This window comes from Oncorhynchus gorbuscha, linkage group LG26 (assembly GCF_021184085.1).
Source record: "Oncorhynchus gorbuscha isolate QuinsamMale2020 ecotype Even-year linkage group LG26, OgorEven_v1.0, whole genome shotgun sequence".
Classification (NCBI taxonomy): domain Eukaryota; kingdom Metazoa; phylum Chordata; class Actinopteri; order Salmoniformes; family Salmonidae; genus Oncorhynchus; species Oncorhynchus gorbuscha.
This window is the reverse complement of record NC_060198.1, coordinates 21,277,550-21,304,633: the sequence shown is the minus strand read 5'-3', so window position 1 is coordinate 21,304,633 and position 27,084 is coordinate 21,277,550. Positions and strand designations below refer to the sequence as shown.

The window sequence follows — 27,084 nt, the reverse complement described above, 5'->3', positions numbered from 1 at the left end:
TTTTTTTTGATGTATCTCTGCACTCGCAGACACACGCCATCAAATGTAGCCTGCCTAGGCCATGCATGCCACCTGTGGGGCCCCTTGCATGCATGAATGCATACATAGCTCTTATACTGACCTGGGGAGGGGGACTGTCTGGACTGGGTGGCAGGAGAGAACAGATGAGATGGCTGGACATGTACCGGGTCTGACCCAGTGTGGTAGGATGGCTGTTTTACTATCTGGGGTGGCATCGGCGATAACAAATGAGGAGGAGGAGACGACGACGACGACAACAACATTGCCATACTAGTGCACTACCACTCAACCTGTCCTGCCCGCCCCTCACCCTCTCCCCCTATTACCCCATATCCAGATGCTGGCCAGAGGAGTCGCCGGCGCACTGGGGCGGATCGGATGACCCCGCAGAGGGAGGGGGAGCTGGGGGGGGCACGGCAGGGGGTGGCCTGCCCCTCAACTTCCAGCACAGGTCAGTAGTGTACAGGACCCACAGGACTGACCGCATGCCCCATGAGAGCACGAGCACCAGTTCCTGCTCATACCCCCCCTGACCCCCATCTCCCTCCATGGCCCCCCTCCCACTCAAATCCTCTCACTTGCAAAATAAAAAAATGTTGCTCAGTGAGACAAACCTGTGTAATTAAAGGTTAAATAAAAATATAGAATTAAGACTGACACACAGGTGGACACAATTATGCACTCGCTCAAACTAGTAATGTAACAAGCGATTCCCTCATTATCAGCAGACACATCAATATACACTTCTTCTCGGCGTATACTCACGCATTTCCCCATATGATATAGCCGAGGTTAGGCCTCCTACATGGACACAACTGGTGTTGAGGTTAGGCGTTGCCTACTCATTCATACGTTGTATCATGGTTGTTTCCTTCTCTCTCTGATGCCTGTGTCGGGAATGTTTCAAAACAGCTCATCAGTTGAACACCTTTTTACCTTTGTCATGCTCCCCTTTTGGGTAGTAATTATTTTGACCTGTATTGTTTTGGTCAATTTATTTTATCCATCAAATCCATGACTATGTTTTAGCTGTTGCATATTTCAGCACGTGATTTCCCCAATGTATTTAATGAGTTTGAATATGAGATGTTTTGTGGTTTTATAAATAGGCATAGATGAAAAAAAAAAAAATCATAAAGGTCCCTTCAGTTGGAGATCACAGCTCTAGGGATCACAGCTCTAGGGAGTTATCATGACACTCTGGAAGGGCTCAATATTAAACTCTTCACTGACGCTGCACAGATCAGAGCAATGAGGAATATGTGAGTCATGTTTCTGTGTGCGTGTTGTGTCAGGGATTTTCAAACTTTAATGTCAAGGCCTCCTAAATATTATGAGCCCCTGGGCAAGGACCCCCTATTAAAATAGAATTTTCACGAGCTGCCATTTAAATTCCAGAGCCGCATGCAGCTTCGCAATCTTTAATGACTACCAGTGGTAATCCTGCAATCCTACACATTTTGCAATGAGGTTGAGAGAGAATTTAGCCGTTTTAAAGCAAATTTCCTGCTATTCTAAACATTTTGCCATTGCTTATGCCGTGTTCATATGCTATCAGAGCAGTATTGGGTACCTAACTAAGTTTTGTTTGGGGTGCCCTCCGCCGGAAATAATAATCATTTGGATGGGTACCCTTGGAGGTTGGGGCCCCAGGGCACGTGCTCTGCGTGCTCGTTAGTAATAAGGCCCTGGTCTACCAGTGATGGCGCCTGGCCCATTTTTAGTTTGTTTGCATAATTACATTTTCTAATTGAGAGTTTATAATATAATTAAAGTCAAGTGTTGCTGAGTGGGTGTTCAGCAGAGTATGCTTTCACCAAAAAATTGCTGCGTGTATAAAAGTAACATGGCTTTGGCGGTAACTTGATAACAGTGTTATGGGGGACCAAGATATTAAGCTCAATGTGAAACAGAGTGTGTGATAATACAAATACTTTTCTTTTTTTAAATGAGCTTTTATAAGTCCATTAATACAGACCTTGCACTACTAGCTCAATGCTGGATGGACGAACCTCATCGACTCTAATTTAGCTTGCTTTTCCATTCATATGCTATGAAATGACTAGGACAAGCAGGCATATATTCTAATCTTACCTCCAACTCCCTCTCTTCCTCGCTCTCTTTCTTCTCCCTCTCTCGCTTTCTCTCCTTTCTTGCCGGCAGGAAACACGCCCTGAACTGTCACAGAATGAAGCCTGCCCTCTTCAGCGTTCTGTGTGAGATCAAAGAGAAGACCGGTGAGTCTCCACTTTTTGTTCTCAACTATCATCCCAATCTGCCTGAATCTCAGTTCTACTAAAATGTGCACTCAATAGGAATTGTTTTATAACGCAAACCCACATTTCTGTGGAAAATAATACAATTTTATTGTCAGTTACCTTACTCCTCTCCACACATTTCAAAGCATTGGATTGGTGTAAGCATGAGCTGGGGAGTTTCCACAATCTCTCTTATGCCAGTGCTTTCCTTTTTAAATCGACGAAGGGAAGTTCAGAACTTGAACGAGCACTCGTTCACTGTGTCCTATAGGCCCTGGTCAAAAGAAGTGCTCTATCTAGGGAAGAAGGTGCCATTTGGGTTGCGGACCAGAACTCTGCACCAATATTTTCAGGTTGTTTCAGACATATAGGCCTTATGGGTGCTTCTATTGGTTCGTTAATGGAAACCGTGGCACCTGGTTCATTACCTATTGATACCTCCAAACACTATTGACTGGATATTGATCTCATTGGTTGATTTGGTAACTAAGGTTTGAAAGGAAAGTAGGTGGTTGTTTTTGTTATGCTGAGCTGATCTTAACCTGCTGGAAGCAAACGAGCAAATATCTTCAATTTGAACTACATTTTCTGTGTCTGAGCAATTTCAAGGGCAGGGATAGAATCTGAGACAGTACGCTATATATACAAAAGTATGTGGAAAACCCTTTGAATTAGTGGATTCGGCTATTTCAGCCACACCCGTTGTTTACAGGTGTATACAGTTGAGCACATAGCTATGCAATCTCCATAGACAAACATTGGCAGTAGAATGGCCTTCCTGAAGATAAATATGGCACCGTCATAGGATGCCACCTTTCCAACAAGTCAGTTCATCAAATTTCTGTCCCGATCAACTGTAAGTGCTGTTATTGTGAAGTGGAAATGTCTCGGAGCAACAACTGCCCAGTTGCTTAGGGGTAGGTCTCACAAATCTCAGAGTGGGACCACTGAAGCGCATAGCTTGTAAAAAATAATTCCTTGGTTGCAACACTCGAGATCCAAACTGCCTCTGGAAGCAACGTCAGTACAAGAACAGTTCATTGGGAGGTTCATGAAATGGGTTTTCAAGTCCGAGCAGTCGCACACAAGCCTAAGATCACCATGTGCAATGCCAAGAGTCGGGCTTGAGTGGTGTAACCACCATTGGACTCTGGAGCAGTGGAGACGCGTTTGATGAATTTCGCTTCACAATCTGGCAGTCCGACAGACAAATCTGGTTTTGGCAGATACCAGAAAAATGCTACCTACCCAATGCATAGTGCCAATGATAAAGTTTGGTGGAGAAATAATGGTCTGGGGCTTTTTTTTTCTTTTTTTTCGGGTTAGGCCCTTTAGTTCCAGTAAAGGAGAATCTTAACGCCACAGCATACAATTACATTCTAGACGGTACTGTGCTTCCAACTTTATTGAAACAGTTCAGGGAAGGCCCGTTCCTGTTTTAGTATAACAATGCCCCCTTTCACAAAGCGAGGTCCATACAGAAATGGTTTATTGATCGGCGTGGAAGAACTTGACTGGCTTGCACAGAGCCCTGACCTCAACCCGATCGAACACCTTTGAGATGAATTGGAATTCTGATTGCGAGCCAGGACCATTCGCCCAACATCAGTCCCTGACCTCCCTATTGCTCTTGTGGCTGAATGGAAGCAAGTCCCCGCAGCAATGTTCAAACATCTAGTGGAATGCCTTCCCGGAAGAGGGGATGCTGTTAAAGCAGCAAAGGAGGGGACCAACTCTATATTAATGCCCATGATTTTGGAATGAGATGTTTGATGAGCAGGTGTCCACATACTTTTGGTCACGTAGTGCAGCTTTTCCAGACCAGCCATGGCTCTCGTTAAAAAGTTCTTAGTTCCTATCTTATTAGCTATTCTAGTCAGCTAGCGCTCTCTGGCATGGTTCAAAGGAGGAGGCCGGCTCAGGAGTGGAGGGATGGATGGATGGCATATTGATGGTTATGGTGGCTAGCGTGGGAGGAGAGAGGCTGGGCTTTAGAGCTACCTGCCCTCCTTTCTCCACTCTTACCTCTCCTTTTCATGGATTCTCTCTTTCCCTGCCTTAATTACTTCCCCATCCTCCTCTACTCTCCCCTTCTCTTGCCCTCTCTCCTCTCCCCGCTCTCCTTTTGTAATACAGTTAGAAAGTGCTGCTGCACTGCTGCCTGTTATGGTGACCTGTCAGCAGTGTATTATTGCTCTCTCCTCATAGGATCAGAGTAGGCTGGAAGGGGTAGGATAGCCTGTTGCCCAGGCAACCCACGGCCTTGTTTACCCTGATGCCTTTGATTTTTCACATAACCTTTCTGGTGGACTGAGGCCTGAAAATGTGTGGCTGGATGGAATGGAGGCATAGAGCGAGCACCAATGGTTATAGGTTAAACCAGTTTGGTTTGGATGTCACCTTTAGCTTTGCCATGGTTATTACTTGAAATACACTAAACAAAATATATAAACGCATCATGCAACTATTTCAAATATTTTACTGAGTTACTGTTCATATAAGGAAAACAGTCGATATTAAATTAATGCATTTGACCCTAATCTATGGATTTCTTATGACTGGGAATACAGATAAGCATCTGTTGGTCACAGATACCTTTTTTTAATAAGGTAGGGGTGGGGATAATAAGACCAGTCAGTATCTGGTGTGACCACCATTTGCCTCAAGCAGCACGACACATCTCCTTCTAATAGAGTTGATCAGGCTGTTGATTGTGGCCTGTGGAATGTTGTCCCACTCTTCAATGGCTGTGTGAAGTTGCTGTATATTGGCGGGAACTGGAACGCACTGTCGCACACATCGATGCAGAGCAAAAAAAATATTTGTTCATTGTCCATAGCTTACGCCTGCCCATACCATAGCCCCACCACCAACATGGAGCACTCTGTTCACAACGTTGACATCAGCAAACCACTCGCCCACACAACGCCTTACACGCTGTCTGCCTTCTACCTGGTACAGTTGCAACCGGGCTTCATCCCTGAAGAGCACACTTCTCCAGTGTGCCATTGACCATCGAAGGTGAGCATTTGCCCACTGAAGTTGGTAACAACGCAGAACTGCAGTCAGGTCAAGACCCTGGCGCTTTTAGCTTCTCTGAGACGATTTCTGACAGGTTGTTGTGCATACCCGCAGTTTCATCAGCTGTCTGGATGGCTCATCTTAGACTATCCTGCAGGTGAAGAAGCCGTATGTGGAGGTCCTTGACTGGTGTGCTTACACGTGGTCTGCGCTTGTGAGGCCGGTTGGACGTACTGCCAAATTCTCTAAAATGACATTTGAGGTGGCTTATGGTAGAAAAATGAACATTAAATTCTCTGGTGGACATTCCTGCAGTCAGCATGCCAATTGCACGCGCCCTCATATGTGGGTTGCGTGACGACTAGTGGTCGACCGATTTATGATTTTTCAATGCCGATACCGATTTTAATAGGCCAGTTGTGTGTGTGTGTGTGTGTGTGTAATAATGACAATTACAACAATACTGAATGAACACTTAACTTTAATATAATACATAAATAAAAATCTATTTAGTCTCAAATAAATAATTAAACATGTTCAATTTGGTTTAAATAATGCAAAAACAGTGTTGAAGAAAGTGAAAGTGCAATAGGTGCAGTAAAAAAAGCTAATGTTTCAGTTCCTTGCTCAGAACATATGAAAGCTTGTAGTTCAATATTCCCAGTTCTTCAATATTACCAGTTAAGTTTTAAGTTGTAGTTTATAAAATGATTCATAGGTCTATTTCGCTCTATACCATTTGTATTTCATATACCTTTGACTATTGGATGGTCTTATAGGCGCTATAGTATTGCCCGTCTAATCACGGGAGTTGATAGGCTTGAAGTCATAAACATCGCCATATTCAAGCATTGCGAAGAGCTGCTGGAAAGTGCTGTTTGAATTAGTGCTTACGAGTCTGCTGCTGCCTACCACCGCTATACTATACTATCAAATCCGACTTAATTATAATATAATCAACACATATATAAATACGAGCCTTGGGTCATTAATATGGTCAAACTATAATTTTGAAAACAAAACTTTTATTCTTTCAGTGAAAAACGAAACCGTTCTGTATTTTATCAAATGGGTGTCATCCATAAGTCTAAATATTGCTGTTACATTGCACAACCTTCAATATTATGTACAATTCTGGCAAATGATTTACGTTTTTTGCTAGGAAGAAATGGTTACACAGTTTGCAACGAGCTAGGCGGCCCTACTGTTGCATATACCCTGACTCTGCTTGCATAGAACGCAAGAGAAGTGAGTGACACAATTTCCCTAGTTAATATAAACATACATTTATTTTAACTAAATATGCAGGTTTAACTTCTTCGGGCTAGGTGGCAGTATTTGGGAGTTTGGATGAATGCGGTGCCCAAAGTAAACTTCCTGTTACTCAGGCCCAGATGCTAGGATATGCATATAATTGGTCATATTGGATAGAAAACTCTAAAGTTTCCAAAAATAACAGAACTGATATGGCAGGCGAAAACCTGAAGACAATCATCCAGTTTTTTCTCCCCCCTCCAGCCCACCTCTAATTACAATGGATGGGAATATAGAAGGAAGTCCTCCCAGATTGCAGTTTGCACTTCCACTAGATGTCAACGGTCTTTAGAAAGAGTTTCAGGCTTGTTTTTTTTTAAATGAGCTAGAATTTGTAGTTTTTCTAAGTGGCTCCCATTTTGGCTGTAGTGTTTGAAGCGCGTTCCGGTGAGTCCATTGTTATTTATCTCCGGTATTGGTCTCCAGTGTTCTGTCTTAAATTGTATCGTAATATTTACTTGATATGGTACATGAGGATTGAGTAGGAACGTTGTTTGACTTGTTAAGAAGTTTATTGGTTTACGGGATTCATTTGTATGAATTTTGAACGAGGGGAAACCATTGGCTTACTGAGTCAAGCGCGCCATTGAAATGTACTTTTTTGGGATATGAAGAAGGGCTTTATCGACCAAATGACCATTTGTTATGTAGCTGGGACCCTTGTGATTGCAACCAGATGAAGATATTCAAAGGTAAGCGATTTATTTTATTGCTATTTCTGACTTTCGTGACGCATCTGCTTGGTTGGAAAATGTATGTAATGCTTTTGTGTGCAGGGCGCTCTCCTCAGATATTCGCATGGTGTGCTTTCGCCGTAAAGCCTTTTTGAAATCTGACAACGCGGCTGGATTAACAATAAGTTAAGCTTTAAAATTATGTATGACCGTTATATTTTCATGAATGTTTAATATTACGATTTCTGTCATTTGAATTTGGTGCTCTGCAATTTCACCTGATGTTGGCCAGGTGGGACGGTAGCGTCCCAATGATCCGTAAGAAGTTAAAAATATACTTGTGTATTGATTTTAAGAAAGGCATTGATGTCTATGGTTAGGTACATTGGTGTAACGACAGTGCTTATTTTTCACTAATACGCATGTTAAATAATCACCCGTTTGGCTAAGTAGACCGTGATTCGATGATAAATTAACAGGCACTGCATTGATTTGCAACGCAGGACAAGCTAGTTAACTATACATGGTTGATGATATTACTAAGTTTACTAGTGATTATGTTAAGATTGTTATTTATAAGGTAAGTTTAAATGCTAGCAACTTACCTTGACTCCTTGCTGCACTCGCGTAACAGGTGGTCAGCCTGCCACGAAGTCTCCTCATGGAGTGCAATGTCAGTCCATAATCGGCGTCCAAAAATGCAGATTACCGATTGTTACGAACTTGAAATCGGCCCTAATTAATTAGCCGTGCCGATTAATCGGTCGACCTCTAGTGACAACAACTGCACATTTTAGACTGGCCTTTTGTCCCCAGTACACGTTTGCACCTGTGTAATTATGCTGTTTAATGGGCTTCTTGATATGCCACACAAGTCAGGTGGATGAATTATCTTGACAAAGGAGAAATGCTCACTAACAGGGATGTAATGAAATTGGAGAGAAATTAGCTTTTTGTGCAAATGGAAAATGTCCGGGATGTTTTAGTTTAGGTCTTGAAACATGGGACCAACACTTAACATGTTGCGTTTTTATATCTTTGTTCAGTGTACTTGCATCCATGCAAAACAGCTTGTTAGAGTTACAATACCTGTGGTTGTATGTAGGCCTATACTATTGTCAAGAATCTCAGCCACTGCTCCAGTCTGCTGGCTATTTTGTATTTAGTGGCCCTCTTTCTACCAGCTCTGTATAGGCCTACCTGATCTGCCATTTCCCTCTTCCCTTCATCTCCACAAGACAGAAGGCATCCCTTCCTCCTGCTCTCTGTATCCCTTGCGCTCTCTCAATTCAAACATATGTTTACATTGCCAAAGCAAGGGAAATTAACAATCTGAAATGAACAATAAACATGATACTCACAAAAGTTAAAGGATAAACAATGCAGATGTGCAAATAGTTGAAGTAGGAAGAGAATCAATAAATATAGGTTGTATTTACAATGGTGTTTGTGCTACACTGGTTGCCCTTTTCTTGTGGCAACAGGTCACACCTTGCTGCTGTGGTTGTACACTGGTATTTCACCTAATAGCTATGGGAGTTTATCATGATATGAATTTGTTTTCCAATTTTTGGTGTGTAAATCTGAGGGAAATGTGTGTCTGGTCATAAATTTGGCAGGAGGTTAGGAAGTGCAGCTCGGCTTCTACTATATTTTGTGGGCAGAGGGCACATAGCCCGTCTTCCCTCGGGAGGTCTACTTATAGCGGCCTCTCTTGATAGCAAGTGCATGCTCACTGAGCCTGTACATAGTCAAAGCTTTCCTTAATTTTGGGTCAGTCACATTGTCAGGTATTCTGCTATGAAAGTAGAAAATACGTTAATTTATAGACATCAGTTTGGGCCAAATCAAAGCTGTTCCAGACTGGACAAAATCTGAACCACGCATGGTCTGTGACTGGTTTGGACTGGACCAAAAACCAATGTCCGTGGATGTGTAAATCAACGCCAGTTCGGACTGCACCAATAAAAATGCCCAAAGGGTGTTGGGCTGTGCTTACTGAGGTGTAGCCTACACTGTTGCCTGAAGTTGATTTTCATGAATGCCCATCTTATGTGGTAAGCCTACCATTTGTAAAACACACACAAAAAAAGAACATCTGGACAAGACCAAAAACAGGTCAAAAGTCGTTGGCTCGTATTTACTGGGGTGTAGCGTACCATGTCGGCCAGCAGTGGAATTTTATGAATGCCCATCCATGTGGTAGACCCACCATTTCTAAAACACTCAGTTGCAATTGGCTTTATTTAGTCCTGATTCCTGTGACAAATAGACAAAATCAATTTAAGCTCTGAATATCAGCTACACAAATTTATCATGAGCCTATTTGCAATGTCTTTACACAGCAGGAAATGCAGATTTTTCTTTTTTGCTATGATCAGCTTGTCAAAAATGGACACATACAAACTTGAAACTTACTAATCATGACAATGGGGTGCAACTCCTGGAAAACACTTCATGGAAGTGAAACTCCTGGAAAACACTCCATTCCATATTGTACATTTTACTTTGACCCCGACCTGTTTTTAGGATATGTTTGTTAACATGACTGTGCATCTTTTTGTTGATTGGGCGCCGTTTGGCTATTTGATCGGAGAAACCTGCATGATGTGAAAAGTGTCCGTCTTACATTTTATCTCCAGCCTCTAGGCTACCGTATTCTATATCTGCAATATGATTTATGCTAGATCATTATTTTTGTACTTCTTACCCCATTTTCTCCCCAATTTTGAGATATTTAATTGGTAATTAGTGTTGACCGAAGTCAAAGTGCCAGGCCGCCGAAAGGAGTCGCTAGAGCGCAATGGGACAAGGACTTCCCAGCCAGCCAAATCCTCCCCTAACCCGGATGACGCTGGGCCAATTGTGCACCGCCTAATGGGTCTCCCGGTCACTGCCGGCTGCGACACGGCCCGGGATTGAACCCGGATCTGTATTGACGCCTCAAGCACTGCGATGCAGTTCCTTAGACCGCTGCACTACTCGGTAGGCCCTTAGATTTATTTATTTTTTCTGGAATGTTGTTGGAGCGCCGCAGTGATGTCTCTCCAACAGCACCCTGGAGAGGTGCGCTGGGAATGGACAAGTAAAATATTTTGCACTCCTGTGTATCATCAACGATCACCTTAGAAGCCCTTATGCTGCTGGTTGAGAGAGATTGTCAATTTTTGGGGGGCAGTAATTGTGTGGTTATGTGTTGTTGGGGTGTCTTGGTCAGTTTAACTCAGAAAATGTCTCCCACGTCAATCTGCCGCCATTGGCGGGCACTTAATGAGCGGGCTGGCCGTGCTTGTAGACGAGCACCACGTGACTGGGTACTACTGTAAGTTTAAAAAAAATGTATGAAATTAACACACTATCACCTAACGTATAGCACAAGTTGACTGCAGTTATTTACTTAGAGTAGCTACAAAAAATAGGCAAGTAAATAGTGTTGACCTTATTAAAAAATACCAGACGGAGAGGAATCTGGTTAAAACTTAAGGATCGGCATTCTATCAACGAGACAAGTTGTTAATCATGCAGCTCGTTATGTCAAGATCGATTTAAGATTGATTTTAGAGAAACAAATGTCAGTACCCATGTCTTATATCGGCTGAAAGCTTAAATTCTTGTTAATATAACTGCACTGTCCAATTTCCAGTAGATATTACCACTAAAAAATGCCATTGCTATAGGTTTGATAAATTCACCTCTGAACGTGAAATTATTTCAGAATGTATAATCCAAAGGGTCCCATAACATGAACATAGTGTCGTTTTGTTAGATAAAATCCTTTTTCTTACCCTAAAAAAGGTCCATATAGCATGCGCGGTTGATTGTGTATTTCCACTCGTTCAATTAGCAAAGAAGGGAATCTGAAAATCTCACCCTAAACGTTGTTTCAACAAGCCAAATCACGTTCGTATCTATTCCTCAGAGATCCAAGAAGGTAACAAGACTAGGGGTGTAGTATATCCTATAGGACGACATATTTGGTCAGAGAGTGACGCCTTCATGGCACGCCGATGACGCGTCAGCCATCACTTGAACGACTGTATCTTTGTCAAATGAGCAATCTGGGTCAAACAAAGCTAGCTAGATAGCCAATGAGCTGGGATTTACAGGAAACTGTGTATATGTCGTAAAATGTAACTAATCTTGTACGACAGCATGCTTTTTCATTTTGGACAAAAATTATCAGGATATTCAGAGTTCTGAAAACTGGTTTTGCAATGGCTACTAATAATTGGAAAGCTAAATCAAAGTCCAAGTATACAGATTTGATGATATTCTTGCAGAAAATGGAATATGAATGTGTCTCCTTCACGATTAGCCAAAATGTACCTGGGGATTACACAATAAAAGTCTTGTAGTTCACTCATACTTCCAAGTTTATCCATCTGAAACGGTGCACGTACACTACTGCCATCTTGTGGACATGATCGGAATTGCAACCAGAGGGATGGCTAGAATGATGACTTTTCTCTTGCATTTCAACGATGGTGGTAGAAAAATACCAGTTTAAAAAAACAACTTTATTTTCTACTACCAGCTCGTGTGTTATTCTCCTAAATTCAATTCACATTTGCACCAACTTCAAAGTGAAGGAGAGGGCTCAGAACGCACCCTTGTGGGGCCCCCGTGTTGAGGATCAGCGGGGAGGAGATGTTGTTGCCTACCCTCACCACCTGGGGGCGGCCCGTCAGGAAGTCCAGGAAATCCAGCCCAGTCACGGACCAGGATGTCTTGCTCCCAGGCAGACTAAATAACTTTTTTGCCCGCTTTGAGGACAATACAGTGCCACTGACACGGCCTGCAACGGAAACATGCGGTCTCTCCTTCACTGCAGCCGAGGTGAGTAAGACATTTAAACGTGTTAACCCTCGCAAGGCTGCAGGCCCAGACGGCATCCCCAGCCGCGCCCTCAGAGCATGCGCAGACCAGCTGGCCGGTGTGTTTACGGACATATTCAATCAATCCCTATACCAGTCTGCTGTTCCCACATGCTTCAAGAGGGCCACCATTGTTCCTGTTCCCAAGAAAGCTAAGGTAACTGAGCTAAACGACTACCGCCCGTAGCACTCACTTCCGTCATCATGAAGTGCTTTGAGAGACTAGTCAAGGATCATATCACCTCCACCCTACCTGACACCCTAGACCCACTCCAATTTGCTTACCGCCCAAATAGGTCCACAGACGATGCAATCTCAACCACACTGCACACTGCCCTAACCCACCTGGACAAGAGGAATACCTATGTGAGAATGCTGTTCATCGACTACAGCTCGGCATTCAACACCATAGTACCCTCCAAGCTCGTCATCAAGCTCGAGACCCTGGGTCTCGACCCCGCCCTGTGCAACTGGGTACTGGACTTCCTGACGGGCCGCCCCCAGGTGGTGAGGGTAGGCAACAACATCTCCTCCCCGCTGATCCTCAACACGGGGCCCCACAAGGGTGCGTTCTGAGCCCTCTCCTGTACTCCCTGTTCACCCACGACTGCGTGGCCACGCACGCCTCCAACTCAATCATCAAGTTTGCGGACGACACAACAGTGGTAGGCTTGATTACCAACAACAACGAGACGGCCTACAGGGAGGAGGTGAGGGCCCTCGGAGTGTGGTGTCAGGAAAATAACCTCACACTCAACGTCAACAAAACTAAGGAGATGATTGTGGACTTCAGGAAACAGCAGAGGGAACACCCCCTATCCACATCGATGGAACAGTAGTGGAGAGGGTAGCTAGTTTTAAGTTCCTCGGCATACACATCACAGACAAACTGAATTGGTCCACTCACACTGACAGCGTCGTGAAGAAGCGCAGCAGCGCCTATTCAACCTCAGGAGGCTGAAGAAATTTGGCTTGTCACCAAAAGCACACAAACTTCTACAGATGCACAATCGAGAGCATCCTGGCGGGCTGTATCACCGCCTGGTACGGCAATTGCTCCGCCCTCAACCGTAAGGCTCTCCAGAGGGTAGTGAGGACTGCACAACGCATCACCGGGGGCAAACTACCTGCCCTCCAGGACACCTACACCACCCGTTGTTACAGGAAGGCCATAAAGATCATCAAGGACATCAACCACCCGAACCACTGTCTGTTCACCCCGCTATCATCCAGAAGGCTAGGTCAGTACAGGTGCATCAAAGCTGGGACCGAGAGACTGAAAAACAGTTTCTATCTCAAGGCCATCAGACTGTTAAACAGCCACCACTAACACTGAGTGGCTGCTGCCAACACACTGTCATTGACACTGACCCAACTCCAGCCATTTTAATAATGGGAATTGATGGGAAATGATGTAAATATATCACTAGCCACTTTAAACAATGCTACCTTATATAATGTTACTTACCCTACATTATTCATCTCATATGCATATGTATATACTGTACTCTACATCATCGACTGCATCCTTATGTAACACATGTATCACTAGCCACTTTAACTATGCCACTTTGTTTACTTTGTCTACACACTCATCTCATATGTATATACTGTACTCGATACCATCTACTGTATGCTGCTCTGTACCATCACTCATTCATATATCCTTATGTACATGTTCCTTATCCCCTTACACTGTGTATAAGACAGTAGTTTTGGAATTGTTAGTTAGATTACTTGTTGGTTATCACTGCATTGTCGGAACTAGAAGCACAAGCATTTCGCTACACTCGCATTAACATCTGCTAACCATGTGTATGTGACAAATAAAATGTGATTTGATTTGATTTCAAATGGTACCAAGAATATGCATATCCTTGCTTTAGGGCCTGAACTACATGCAGTTGGATTTGGGCAAAAATTGGAAAAAAAGGGGGCTATCCCGATTAGTTTTTAAAGAAGCCTTTAAGCAGTGTAAACCCTATTTCCAAATACCCCGGTATACGGTATGCCACCAAAGCCTAAATTACATTGAGCTGATTTCTGACCTGTTCTTTTTTTTCCTTAGCATGTTCCTTTACTGTTTGCTTCAATATAGTGAAGGCAGCCTATGGAAGGCCTATGGAAGGCCCCAATCAGTAGTCCTCTAGTATCTCTACTAGATTTTCTGCAGTCTTCACACACACACACACACACACACACACACACACACACACACACACACACACACACACACACACACACACACACACACACACACACACACACACACACTGAACAGCAGGGATAAAAGCAAAGTCCGTGCTCTGGTCTACTCCTGCTGCTTCGGTCTTGTCCTCTACCCCTCCTTCTCTCGCTTCGCCTCGCTCCTATTCTTGAAAGAAGACTTGCTCTGAACTCCGGGCTTTGATATGGTAATAATGGAGGAGGGGAGGTGAATTCCTCTGAGTGCTGCAGTTGGGTAGATTGTTTTCATTGTTAAGGAAATGTTCTGATCGAAATACCAGGACCCCCTCTCCCCCTTCTTCTCCACCAGTCTCTCGTTCTTTATTTTTATTTTTCTCCTCCCCCTCTTCTCTCTCTATCCCTCTTTCTCTCACGTTAAACATTACCTTCATACGTGTGAACATTTAATTTTGTTAAAATCTTTTGAAGACTCACTATGAAACATATTAAAAGCCATCGAGAGGGAGAGACAGGAATTGATCAAAGTTGAAGAGACAATTCCTTTGCTTCCATTCTGGTTGACGGCTTGTTCTGTTCCTTCTCTCTCTCTTGGGCATTGGCAGTGAAAATAGCTGCTGGTGCAACGGGGAAAGTTTGTCAAAGGCCACTGCTGTTACTTTTTAATGTTAGTTTGCTTGCGTGCTCTCTTCCCTTTTCTGCAGCTAGTTCTCTCTTGATATGACACTACACATTTCTTTAATTCCTCCACCCTCTCTCTGCACTGTTGTTTTTCCTGGTTAATAATATGCCATTTAGCCGAGGCTTTCATCCAAAGCGACATACATGCATGTGTACATTTTTACGTATGGGTCAGCTGGAAACGAACCCACGTCCCTTGGAGTTGCATGCGCCATGCTCTACTGAATAAGCCAGCATAGAGGTTTGACTGAACCAGTGTTGTAGAACGTTTAAGATCTAAGCCGTAAAAACCAATGGCGGAACATGACTAACTCAAGCACGTCTATTTATTGAAATATTTCTGCCGAGGTGCAAGCCAGGGTTTTGAAATCGACTTCAACCCACTTAAGCAACAGCCATGTTGTTTTTAGGCTCCAGATGAAGCTATTTTTCTTTTATTGGTGGTTGATTGAAAAAGGCAATAAGCTGTATTTTTTTTCCCCCCTGAAGTGAGCCTAGTTGTCTAGTACTAGACAATTAAAATCGATAATATAATGTATGCCGTTTAGCAGCTGCTTTTTATATAAAGCGACTTAACAATGTGTGCGAATTGAATCCACAATCCTGGCGTTGCAAGCGCCATGCCCTACCAACCGAACCATAAAGGACAACATATTGAATGTCTCCGACCGTAGACATCCTTGACTGTTCTAGATCAGTGTTTGTCAACCTCCAGTCTGTGGACCGCTACTGTTACCTGGGATGATGCTGATCGCTGCTTGAGATAGTTCAGACACTTTTATTTAGACTGCTTTCTGAATTTAGGCCTAGATTTATTGTAAAATGTTCTCCAAGGAGCAAAACCCCTATCTTGCCCAGTCAAGTACAGAACATGTTGAGAGAAACACTTATAATAATAATATAATATATGCCATTTAGCAGACGCTTTTATCCAAAGCGACTTACAGTCATGTGTGCATACATTCTACGTATGGGTGGTCCCGGGGATCGAACCCACTACCCTGGCGTTACAAGCGCCATGCTCTACCAACTGAGCTACAGAAGGACCAAGCTACAGAGGTCAAAGTTATTGTCCGTAGAGCTCCAAGACAGGATTGTGTTGAGGCACACATCTGGGGAAGGGTACCAACACATTTCTACAGCATTGAACGTCCCCATCCACCATTCTTAAATGGAAGAAGTTTGGAACCATCAAGACCCTTCATGGAGCTGGCCGCCCAACCAAACTGAGCAATCGGGGGAGAAGAGCCTTGGTCAGGGAGGTGACCAAGAACCCAATGGTCACTCTGTCAGAGCTCTCGAGTTCCTCTGTCTCCACATGGGAGAACCTTCCAGAAGGACAACCATCTCTGCAGACCTCAACCAATCAGGCCTAAATTGTAGAGTGCCCAGACTGAAGACACTCCTCAGTAAAAGGCACATAACATCCCGCTTGGTTTTCCAAAAGGTAACGAAAGGCCCGTCAGACCATGAGAAATAAGATTCTCTGGTCTAATAAAACCAAGACTGAACTCCTTGGCCTGAATGTCAAGGGTCACGTCTGGAGAAAACCTGGCACCATCCCTACGGTGAAGCAAGGTGGTGGCAGCATCATGCTGTGGGGATGCTTTTCAGCGGCAGGGACTGGGAGACTTGTCAGGATCGAGGCAAAGATGAATGGAGCAAAGTACAGAGATCCTTGATGAAAATCTGCTCCAGAGCGCTCAGGACCTCAGACTGGGGTGAAGGTTCATGTTCCAACAGGACAACAACCCTAAGCACAACAACAAAACAACGCAGACAAGTCTCTGAATGTCCTTGAGTGGCCCAGCCAGAGCACGGACTTCAACCCAATCAAACATCTATGGAGACCTAAAAATATCAGTGCAGCAAAGCTCCCCACTTGTCTATGGCTGTGTCCGACCAGACTAGTCATCAGCCCTGCCGTCCAGTGAATCACAGGACTAATTAATTATTATTATAATTTTTCAAAGAGCTTCATTTGAACCTAGCTGTAAAACTTAATGAGTTGTTGGAGAAACCTCAGACTTTTAATGCGTTTTTTACGAGGTTGAAGCTTTAGGCGTCTGTTGGCTGAAGAGCAGGCCCAGCCCAAGGTTTGGGTAAAGGGAAATTCATATAGGCCTTGTACAGTATGCCACTTGGGACAAAAGAGAAACGCAATATTTACAACACATTAGGACAACTGGGTTGAAGCTTGTTAACTGAATGTAGAACAGAGAATTGTTCTTAACTTGGTTTGTAAATGAAACCCTTTACAACTTGAACAAAGCAGGCTGACTACTAGTGCTGCACAGTATACTGAAACTTCTGTACTTTTTCTATACTAGAAAATGAAATGTGGTTTGCTACTAGAATTTGGTACTTTTGCTTCTTCTGTCAAATGGCTCATGTCATATACGGAATGAGAGGATCGAGACGGTCTAGTAATTTTTCTGAATCTTCTCATGGGGGCTGTAGTAAACTAGCCAGGCTACTTGCATATGGAGTTGACACAGCGCAAGCCACTTTTGAAAAGCGAGAGGAGAGAGAAAATACTGACGGCATGGCTTCTTATAACAAACATTGTACCTCCACGCCCACAACTTGACAAAGTTCGCTTCCGGAGCTAGTTCTGGGAATACTTTGCTTTCAGAGCAGATGAGGGCCAGCCCATCAAAACAACTATGTGGAAGGAGTTACAAAGCAGTACAGGGCAAGGGAGGTTTTGTTGCAAAACGACAAACTATTTTACACATGACATCTGCATTGTAATGTTATTCTACTAGCAACAACATTTGATTAAGGTTTGAGTGACAGTGACCATGTTTGACGTGGTGGGCTCTTTTTGTATCTGTACAATTAATTGTGCGAGCGGGCGGTGGAAAGTCCTTTTATGCACCAATATTGAAATAATAACCATATTGAAGTAAACTTGGAATCACGTGATCTGGTGTGTTGTCCTCTCATGTCGACTTGGGAAAACAAAGTTTATTAGGCTACTAGATGAAATAAGTTATGAACTTCAGAGTGGTGAAAGTGCACAGTGATCTTGATGCTCTTTCGAATAAATATCCAGGCTCTTATCTTGGTGACATAATGATCTCACGTTTGGCTGCCGTTTTGTCAGATAAATAACGTTCTTCGTCTTATCAATAATAATCTCATGTAGACTAGCCTACCTGCGCAGTATCTGTAAGCTGTTGGCTAGAGCACACGTGCTCAGACCAGAATAGGCTATTTAACGCAACAGTTGGTGGAGTTGGAAATGCAATGGAAACACATTGCATTTCCAACTCCACACAGTTTTCATTCGGTAAATGAAAACTTAACCGAAATAATACATTTTGTGTGCATGTCATCAAGCACAGATTTGTATCCACAAGTCTGTTTGGTGGAAACACCGCTGGTGGGAAAATATGCATATTTTCTTTATGTTGATTCTAGAATATTGTCATATCTGTTGCCAATTGGATGGAAACCTAGTTGGTGACATGAACATAGTGTATTCAGCATGACATTCATGTGAGCATTATACTATGATTACAACCCAAAAGTAATGTGAAATGCACTCATAATTTAGCTATAATAGCAATATATTAAGACTACTTTGCGTTTGTCTGGGCTTGCTAGCAGTAGCCACTAGCCAGCCAGCATCCCATGGGAGTTGAAATGCACTCTGGAAATCGTAGCATGCTGTGTAAAATCAATTGTATTTCTAGGATGCTAATCTGAAAACAAGACTCCCTAAATTTTATCAGCATATCGATTGCGCAACCAGGGCTGGAAAAACCTTGGATCATTGCTATTCCAACTTCCGCGACGCATATAAGGCCCTGCCCCGCCCTCCTTTTGGAAAAGCTGACCACGACTCGATTTTGTTGATCCCTGCCTACAGACAAACTAAAACAAGAAGCTCCCGCGCTGAGGTCTGTTCAACGCTGGTCCGACCAATCTGACTCCACACTGCTTCTATCACGTGGACTGGGATATGTTCCGTATTGCGTCAGACAACATTGACGAATACGCTGATTCGGTGTGAGAGTTCATTAGAACGTGCGTTGAAGATGTCGTTCCCATAGCTACGATTAAAACATTCCCAAACCAGAAACCGTGGATTCATGGCAGCATTCGCGTGAAACTGAAAGCGCGAACCACTGCTTTTAATCAGGGCAAGGTGACTGGAAACATGACCGAATACAAACAGTAACTATTCCCTCCGCAAGGCAATCAAACAAGCTAATCGTCAGTACAGAGACAAAGTAGAATCTCAATTCAATGGCTCAGACACGAGGTATGTGGCAGGGTCTACAGTCAATCACGGATTACAAAAAGAAAACCAGCACCGTCACGGACCAGGATGTCTTGCTCCCAGGCAGACTAAATAACTTTTTGCCCGCTTTTGAGGACAATCCAGTGCCACTGACACTGCCCGCAACTAAAACATGTGGACTCTCCTTCACTGCAGCCGACGTGAGGAAAACATTTAAACGTGTCAACCCGGAGGAGAGACGTGATGCCGAGGAGCTGAGCAGACGTTGACAAACCGAGCTCCGCTACAAGACCATGGTGCTTGCCTACGGAGCTGTGAGGGGAACGGCACCTCAGTACCTCCAGGCTCTGATCAGGCCCTACACCCAAACAAGGGCACTGCGTTCATCCACCTCCTGGCCTGCTCGCCTCCCTACCACTGAGGAAGTACAGTTCCCGCTCAGCCCAGTCAAAACTGTTCGCTGCTCTGGCTCCCCAATGGTGGAACAAACTCCCTCACGACGCCACCTTCCGGAGACACCTGAAACCCCACCTCTTTAAGGAATACCTAGGATAGGATAAAGTAATCCTTCTCACCCCCCCCCCCTTAAAAGATTTAGTTGCACTATTGTAAAGTGGCTGTTCCACTGGATGTCATAAGGTGAATGCACCAATTTGTAAGTCGCTCTGGATAAGAGCGTCTGCTAAATGACTTAAATGTAATGTAAATGTAATGTATCTCAACAAGTGTGTTCATGTTTGATTGTTGGGACTGTTGTTCTAGTCTGACAATCGGGGTGGGTGGGATTTTTATGATTTTTTTTCTCCCTTTTTTTCTATGTTTATTGTTTCCTTCCTAAAGAGACACAGGTCACTTTTGTGCTCAAACCAAAGTTGAAACATTTCCTAATTATCTGCATATGATAGATTTCTATTCAGTTACATATTTGAAACCCAACCTATGCTTAATCCACTAAAATGTCACATTCAACGTAAAAGGTCTTAACAGCCCGATATTAAAAGGAAAAAGAGTACATACCTTAAGAAATTAAAGGCTGACATTGTGTTTTTACAAGAAACACATCTTACAGCCAGTGAACACAAGACATTGAAGAGGGAATGGGTAGGACAAGTTTTTGCATCCTCTTAAAACTCCAAAGCAAGAGGAACTGCAATTTTGAAAAGTAGACACATCCCCTTCTGCGTCAACAACACCATCTCTGATCCCTCTGGCAGGTTTGTTTTGGTGCAGGGGCATATGTTTTCAGAGTCTACTGGACCCTATTGAATATTTATGCTCCTAACTTCGATGACCATATGTTTATTCAGAATGTCTTCCTTCAGGTTGCTCAAGCACCACCAGGATGGCTACAGGTTGGAGGAGATTAATTTTTGCTTAGATACAGTTCTTGATAGGTCTTCTGATAAACCCTCACTTTTATTCACACAAGACACACACAACTTTTTACTTTCGAAACAAATGTTTCATAGAGTGTTAGATGTAGAGTATCTACCCAGATTGCTTAGTGACCATTCTCCTCTGGTATTCTCAATCTCCATTCCTACCAAGGTAAATGGAGCATATAGATGGAGACTAAATTCTACTAAATTCTAAATATAGATGGAGACTATTCTACTAAATTAAATTCTCTCAGTCCTTGAGATAGCTGTTTTTCAGTCTCTCGATCCCTGCTTTGATGCACCTGTACTGACCTCGCCTTCTGGATGATAGCGGGGTGAACAGGCAGTGGCTCGGGTGGTTGTTGTCCTTGATCTTTATGGCCTTCCTGTGGCATCGGGTTGTGTAGGTGTCCTGGAGGGCAGGTAGTTTGCCCCCGGTGATGCGTTGTGCAGACTTCACTACCCCCTGGAGAGCCTTACGGTTGTGGGTGGAGCAGTTGCCGTACCAGGCGGTGATACAGGCCGACAGGATACTCCCGATTGTGCATCTGTAGAAGTTTTAGTACTTTTGGTGAAGACTAATTTCTTCAGTCTCCTGAGGTTGAAGAGGCGCTGCTGTGCCTTCTTCACCACGCTGTCTGTGTGGACCAATTCAGTTTGTCCGTGATGTGTAAGCTGAGGAACTTATCTTACTACCCTCTCCACTACTGTCCCATCGATGTGGATAGGGGGGGTGCTCCCTCTGCTGTTTCCTGAAGTCCACGATCATCTCCTTTGTTTTGTTGACGTTGAGTGTGGAGTGTGGACCATTCTTGATACACACAGGAAACTGTTGACCTTTTGAATTTTCTTACTCTCTCAAATGACTTGTTTACTGCTTGATCCACACAGCAGACATTGTGGGCTAGGTTAGGAATGCTGTGTTGCATGTGTAGCACACAATTTTACGTGGCGTCATTACGTCACGTTATATAGGTATGCACGTCAGCTTTGACATCGGCGTTAAACTAGACATCGGCCAATACCGCATTTTTAGCTGATATCGTCTGACACTGATAGTGCATCCGAGTGACAATGCTACCATCTAAATAGACAAATGGGGATAACTCAGTCAGATACTTGTATACACAGCTCCTTGACTTCATACTAAGGACAATTTTATTTTATTGCATTTATGTTCACGCTGGTATATAAGTCACACACACACACACACACACTAGATTTCATTCTGTTTGTCTCTGTCACTCAATCTGTTTGTTCTGTCACGGAATGAAAGAGAGCGGGGTGGGGGAGAGAAGGAGCGATAGAGATTGATGAGGCAGTAAGAGCAGTAGTAATTACAGTGTCCGTTCCCCCATGCCAGATTGGCAGACTGCTAATATCACACAGACCCCTGGACCTGACAGACACCCAATATCCCCCCAGCCCCCAATACAAGCCCCCTCACCGGGGAGGGAAGATCAACACCAGGCTTGGTTGGGCCTAATGGTAGGTGGGCTTGACTGATCTGTGGTGTGGTTAACCCCGTTGTTCCTCCAGGAATTAAAGGCTCTCATCTGGATGTCCTTTGGGTGGTGGACCGTTCTTGATAAACACAGGAAACTGTTGAGCATGAAAAACCCAGCAGCGTTGCAGTTCTTTACCCAAACTGGTGCGCCTGGCACCTACTACCATACCCAGTTCAAGGCACTTACGCTTTGAGCACACCAACAGCGTCATTGCACAAAATAGTATGCAGCATTATCTGGATATGTGTGCAACAAAAGTTCAACATTCACCTTCTGCTACCATTTCTGTCAAGCTGTCTACGCATACAGTTTGACGCATACGTTCAATAAATTCAACATATGCACCGAACGCACTGCAACACAAAGTTTCATTGGAAATTAATGAAATTGTGGTGTACCAAAATGCTGTGACGCTGTCTGTGTAATTAAAGCTTTACATTTTTTGTGTTGCCCATTCACCCTCTGAATAACACACAATCCATGTCTCAATTGTCTCTAGGCTTAAAAATCCTTTTACCCGTCTCCTCCTTCATCTCCTCGCTTTCACCTTGGAAGTCAACCTTTTGGGGGGAGGGGTGTCACCTAGGGCGGCATATCGGCTAGGACCTGCCCTGATCAGCGTTGATCAGTCAATATTAAGTAAAGACTCTTGTCAAATTATACCGGAGAGGATTGGCGCATTGTTCCTTTAATAACACATTATAGGCCTCAGAGCCAGAACTCTCAACTGCTGTTGAATAAATGAATAGTCAGACACATCCAACCTTTTTTTTAAAGACTACTTTTATTCATTTACTAGCAAGCAATGAAAATGTGCAATGTGTAAAAGAAAGTCCACACACCCCTCCCCCCCGCCAATTTTTTTTTACTGCAGTGCCATAGCCTATAGCACTTTACAAACCCATGCAAGACCATTATTATCTAGTCTCTCAGTCAAGGTTTAGTTACAACTCTGGACTAATGCAAGATGGACATATTATTATTGATTTATTTATTGAATTGTTGATTAGCTGGGCATCTCTCAATACATAACCAAGTATTCAGCCAAGCCATAGTATAAATAGTATTTTATATTTTTAAATGTATAAAAGGAAATCTGTGGGATCCAGGTTGAAATGGGCCTGATGCAGCTGATAAAATTTTTAATAGTATTATCTATCATTTACAGGTGCTATGCTTACGTTTCAGTAGAGGAGATGTTGGATCATCAGCCAGTACAAGCACAGACTCAGTTGATCCACATCCAGCCTCAGCCAGTACCAACACAGACCCAGTACTGGCAGCGTCAGCAAGTACCAACACAGACCCAGTACTGGCAGCGTCAGCAAGTACCAACACAGACCCAGTACTGGCAGCGTCAGTACCAACACAGACTCAGTACTGGCAGCGTCAGCAAGTACCAACACAGACCCAGTACTGGCAGCGTCAGCAAGTACCAACACAGACCCAGTACTGGCAGCGTCAGCAAGTACCAACACAGACTCAGTACTGGCAGCGTCAGCAAGTACCAACACAGACTCAGTACTGGCAGCGTCAGCAAGTACCAACACAGACTCAGTACTGGCAGCGTCAGCAAGTACCAACACAGACCCAGTACTGGCAGCGTCAGCAAGTACCAACACAGACCCAGTACTGGCAGCGTCAGCAAGTACCAACACAGACCCAAATATAATAGTTTCTGCTCCACCAAATTACCCAGCAGATTGGCCCCCAGTCTTAACATACTTTATAAGGACTGAGTTAGTGCGCAGAGGTCCATTTTTAAACCAGGCCTGGATTTTTCTTACCCTAAAGACAAGTCTAGAAGAGACCCAGTACCCATTCAGGCTTATTACAGAGACCGCTGTCAAATGGGGAAAAGATTACCAGGAGCTGGCTTTCATACCCAATCAAAAACAATGCTGTGTTTTTGTTATAAGGTCATCTACAGAAGACTACAAAATAATAAAGGAATGCATGAATGACTGGTCAATTGATCTGCGCTTAAGTTGGGGACAGACTCTTGACCAGATACAAGTTACAATTTGAGGCTGAAAGAAAGTGATGGTGGGATATCCTTACACGTTTTAATAAGAATCACCCAGTCTCTTGCTGAAAGAAATCTAGCAATCTGGTTCATCAGACAAACTATTTCAACCAGATAATGGTAACTTACTAAAAGAGGTTGAATTACTGGCAAAATTTGACCCCGTTGTGGAACATCTCAGCAAAATGAAAGATTGAGACACCTGCTCATTACCTTGGGAAGAGCACACACAATGAGCTGATACAGATTGTGAATGACAAGATTCTGGAAGCAAATAGTGACTCGAGACTCAAAGTACTTCTCCATGTATCTTGGACTGTACACCTGACATAAGTCACCAGGAGTAAATGTCCATTATTCTGGGAAGCGTGGCTTTAAAGGGAAAGCCAGAGATCAAGGCGTACTTCCTCGGCTTTGCGAATGTTGAGGTTACAGCAGGCTTGAATCTGTCCACTGTCATCTTAGATAAGCTGAACAAGCTGAAGATTCCATTTGAAGACTGCAGAGGGCAAGCTTATGATAATGGGGCCAACATGAAGGGCAAGCACCAAGGAGTACAAGCCAGACTGCTCAAAAAAAATCCCAGAGCTGTGTTTGTCTCACATGGAGCACATACAGGTTTTTGGGGCATTTGCAAAAGCTCTTCACCTTCTTTTTAGCTGGTGCACAAAGATGGAGGGTTTAAGAAACATGTGAACATAACTGTGAAGACATGGAGTGACACAAGATGGTGTGAGAGTAGGTGTGAGATACTGACAATGGCAAACAAGGTGAACAGACTCCTCTAAATGCAGTTGGATATGGCAGAGAATTTCATCACAAATGCAAAGGCCTCCCTCACTACATACCGGGAAACTGGATTCTCGGCCCAGACAACAAAAAGTATTTGAAGAAGTTAATGTGGAGGCCGTTCTGAAAGAGACAAGACTGAGAAACAGCAAGGGACATTTCAGCTATGAGGCTCCTGATGAACCAGTGACTGATGTACTGAAAAACCTTGAAGTCAACTACTTCAACATTTTAGTCGACTCATTGTAGTGACATCCATGGATGAGATATTTGAAACACTCAAGCAAATATGGAGTGCTGCTGAACTTCAGCACTGCCTCTCAGATGTCCAGTGAATCTTTAAAGGCTCTCTGCATGGAAGTTAAACTCTAGCATTCAGAGATGACTGACATTCGTGGAATGGATCTGGCACATAAGATTCAGATAAGATGACGGCCTTTTGTGTTGCTTTCCTTTCTCTGTGGGGAAAAACCTGGAGGAATTCTATCCTAACCTTTTGGATAGCCCTAAGAGTTGCAGTCATCCTACCAGTAACAGCAGCATCGGCAGTGAGCTCATCAAAAGCTACCTGAGGTCTTCCATGTCACAGGAAGGTTGTGTCACAGAGTTGTCTGGCCATCATGAGTATAAATCGTAGGGAAACATGTCCTATGATGATGACATTGATGATTTTGCCTCGAGTGCAGAAGAGGAATATTTTGATGGTAAGATTTTAATGAAAATGTTTACACACTTCGTAACATTTTAAGATTGTATGGCAGAAATGTGGTTTGTGTAAATGACTGTTTAACTATGACATACTTTCTCCATTTCTTCCAGATTGATCAGCATGGGCACCAGTCTATCAAATGTATTTATAAAGCCAGCTGATGCTGAAAATGCCTAGGCTGTAGAGGGAACCTAAGTTAATCACATAGCTGTATGGGTTTTATGACTATTTTGAGACGTATAGCTGCAGCCATACCCTATATACATTGTATAGCCAAAGCTAATTGTATAATATTGTGAGGACTGGGCTAATTACCAGGCAGCAGAACCAAAGCTCAGTGTTATATTTTTTTACATCTTATATCTTCTACAATTTCTTGTTAATGTTAAGTGAATATTTTCTTAAGATTCTATAGAAAATATTCAGTTCTATTCTGCATAGGTCTACTTATTCTTAGACAGAGATGGAGCAAACTGTTTTAAAGGAGGGAGGATTGTAGTGGGAGCACTGGGGTGTCAGGTGTGACTGTGGCAATGGAAAATGGTTTACATGGGTCAGGTAGGAGGACCCCATAGCAGAATTTTGTTTAGGGCCCCAGAGAGGTCAGGACCGGCTCTGAGCAATGTTGGTGTTACATTCACTCTCCATAATCCCATACTGCCAGTGCCAGCCCATAGCCAAATGTTTAGCTAGCTAGCTAAAGTTAGCATATTCCATAGCTAGCACAACAAAACTAGCTAGCTAAGGACACTGCACTAACTCGGCAGCTAACACAGGCAGCTGTTACACGGAAACTAGCTAATCCATTGTCATTTAATTATGTTAACACTAGCTAGTTTGGAGGAAGTTTTTAGTGTTGTGTGCATTGAGTCTGTGCACTTAGCTAGCTACCGTCCCATAGCCTAATTGCATGTGAGGTGTGACTAGCACGTCTGTGGATGTATGAAGAAAATGGCCACTTTTTCAGGGGGGGGGGGGGGTTGTGCTCTTGGATTGGCCCAAAGTTAACTTGTTGGCCACTACTGAGCATTAAGCTTCTGCAAGTAGAATCGGTAGGTTCGTCGCTACTGGTTCAGCATGCAGCAGATACCGCTATTGTTCTTGCAAAAACAAAGTACCTATTGGCAGTGAGATTCTGTTTCATTCTTTAAAGTCCCTTTCCTCAATTTGAAACTAGCCAGCCTCGTCACTTGGTTTGCTATAAAGCTGAGTGATACCGCTGGAGAAATGTAGGCCTACCTACTCTCAAATTCATAGATGCAAGGGATGACATTGTATGATCTATCCTACATTGGAAGCCATGCCTGTGTTCCAGTGGTAGCCAATACCCCCTCAGCTTGTTTCTCCTCTCCCTCTCTCCTGGTCAGTGGGAAGCTTGTTGTAAAGGCAGCCAC

The 27,084-nt window shown here is 43.6% G+C and overlaps 1 protein-coding gene across 6 annotated transcripts in view; it reads left to right on the top strand.

The window, feature by feature from the left end:
• Positions 1–27,084, top strand: part of LOC124015078 (pre-B-cell leukemia transcription factor 1-like) — a 57,243-nt gene that overhangs the window by 9,489 nt on the left and 20,670 nt on the right. For 3 of the 6 annotated variants that reach the window (XM_046330004.1, XM_046330003.1, XM_046330007.1), the window contains exons 2-3: positions 359–472; positions 2,185–2,258. In XM_046330004.1, coding sequence (XP_046185960.1) covers positions 359–472; positions 2,185–2,258 — 188 coding nt within the window. Of the gene's footprint in view, positions 1–358; positions 473–2,184; positions 2,259–23,334; positions 25,686–27,084 lie in introns of all 6 variants that reach the window. The other 3 variants (XM_046330006.1, XM_046330009.1, XM_046330008.1) reach the window with 2 other exon arrangements.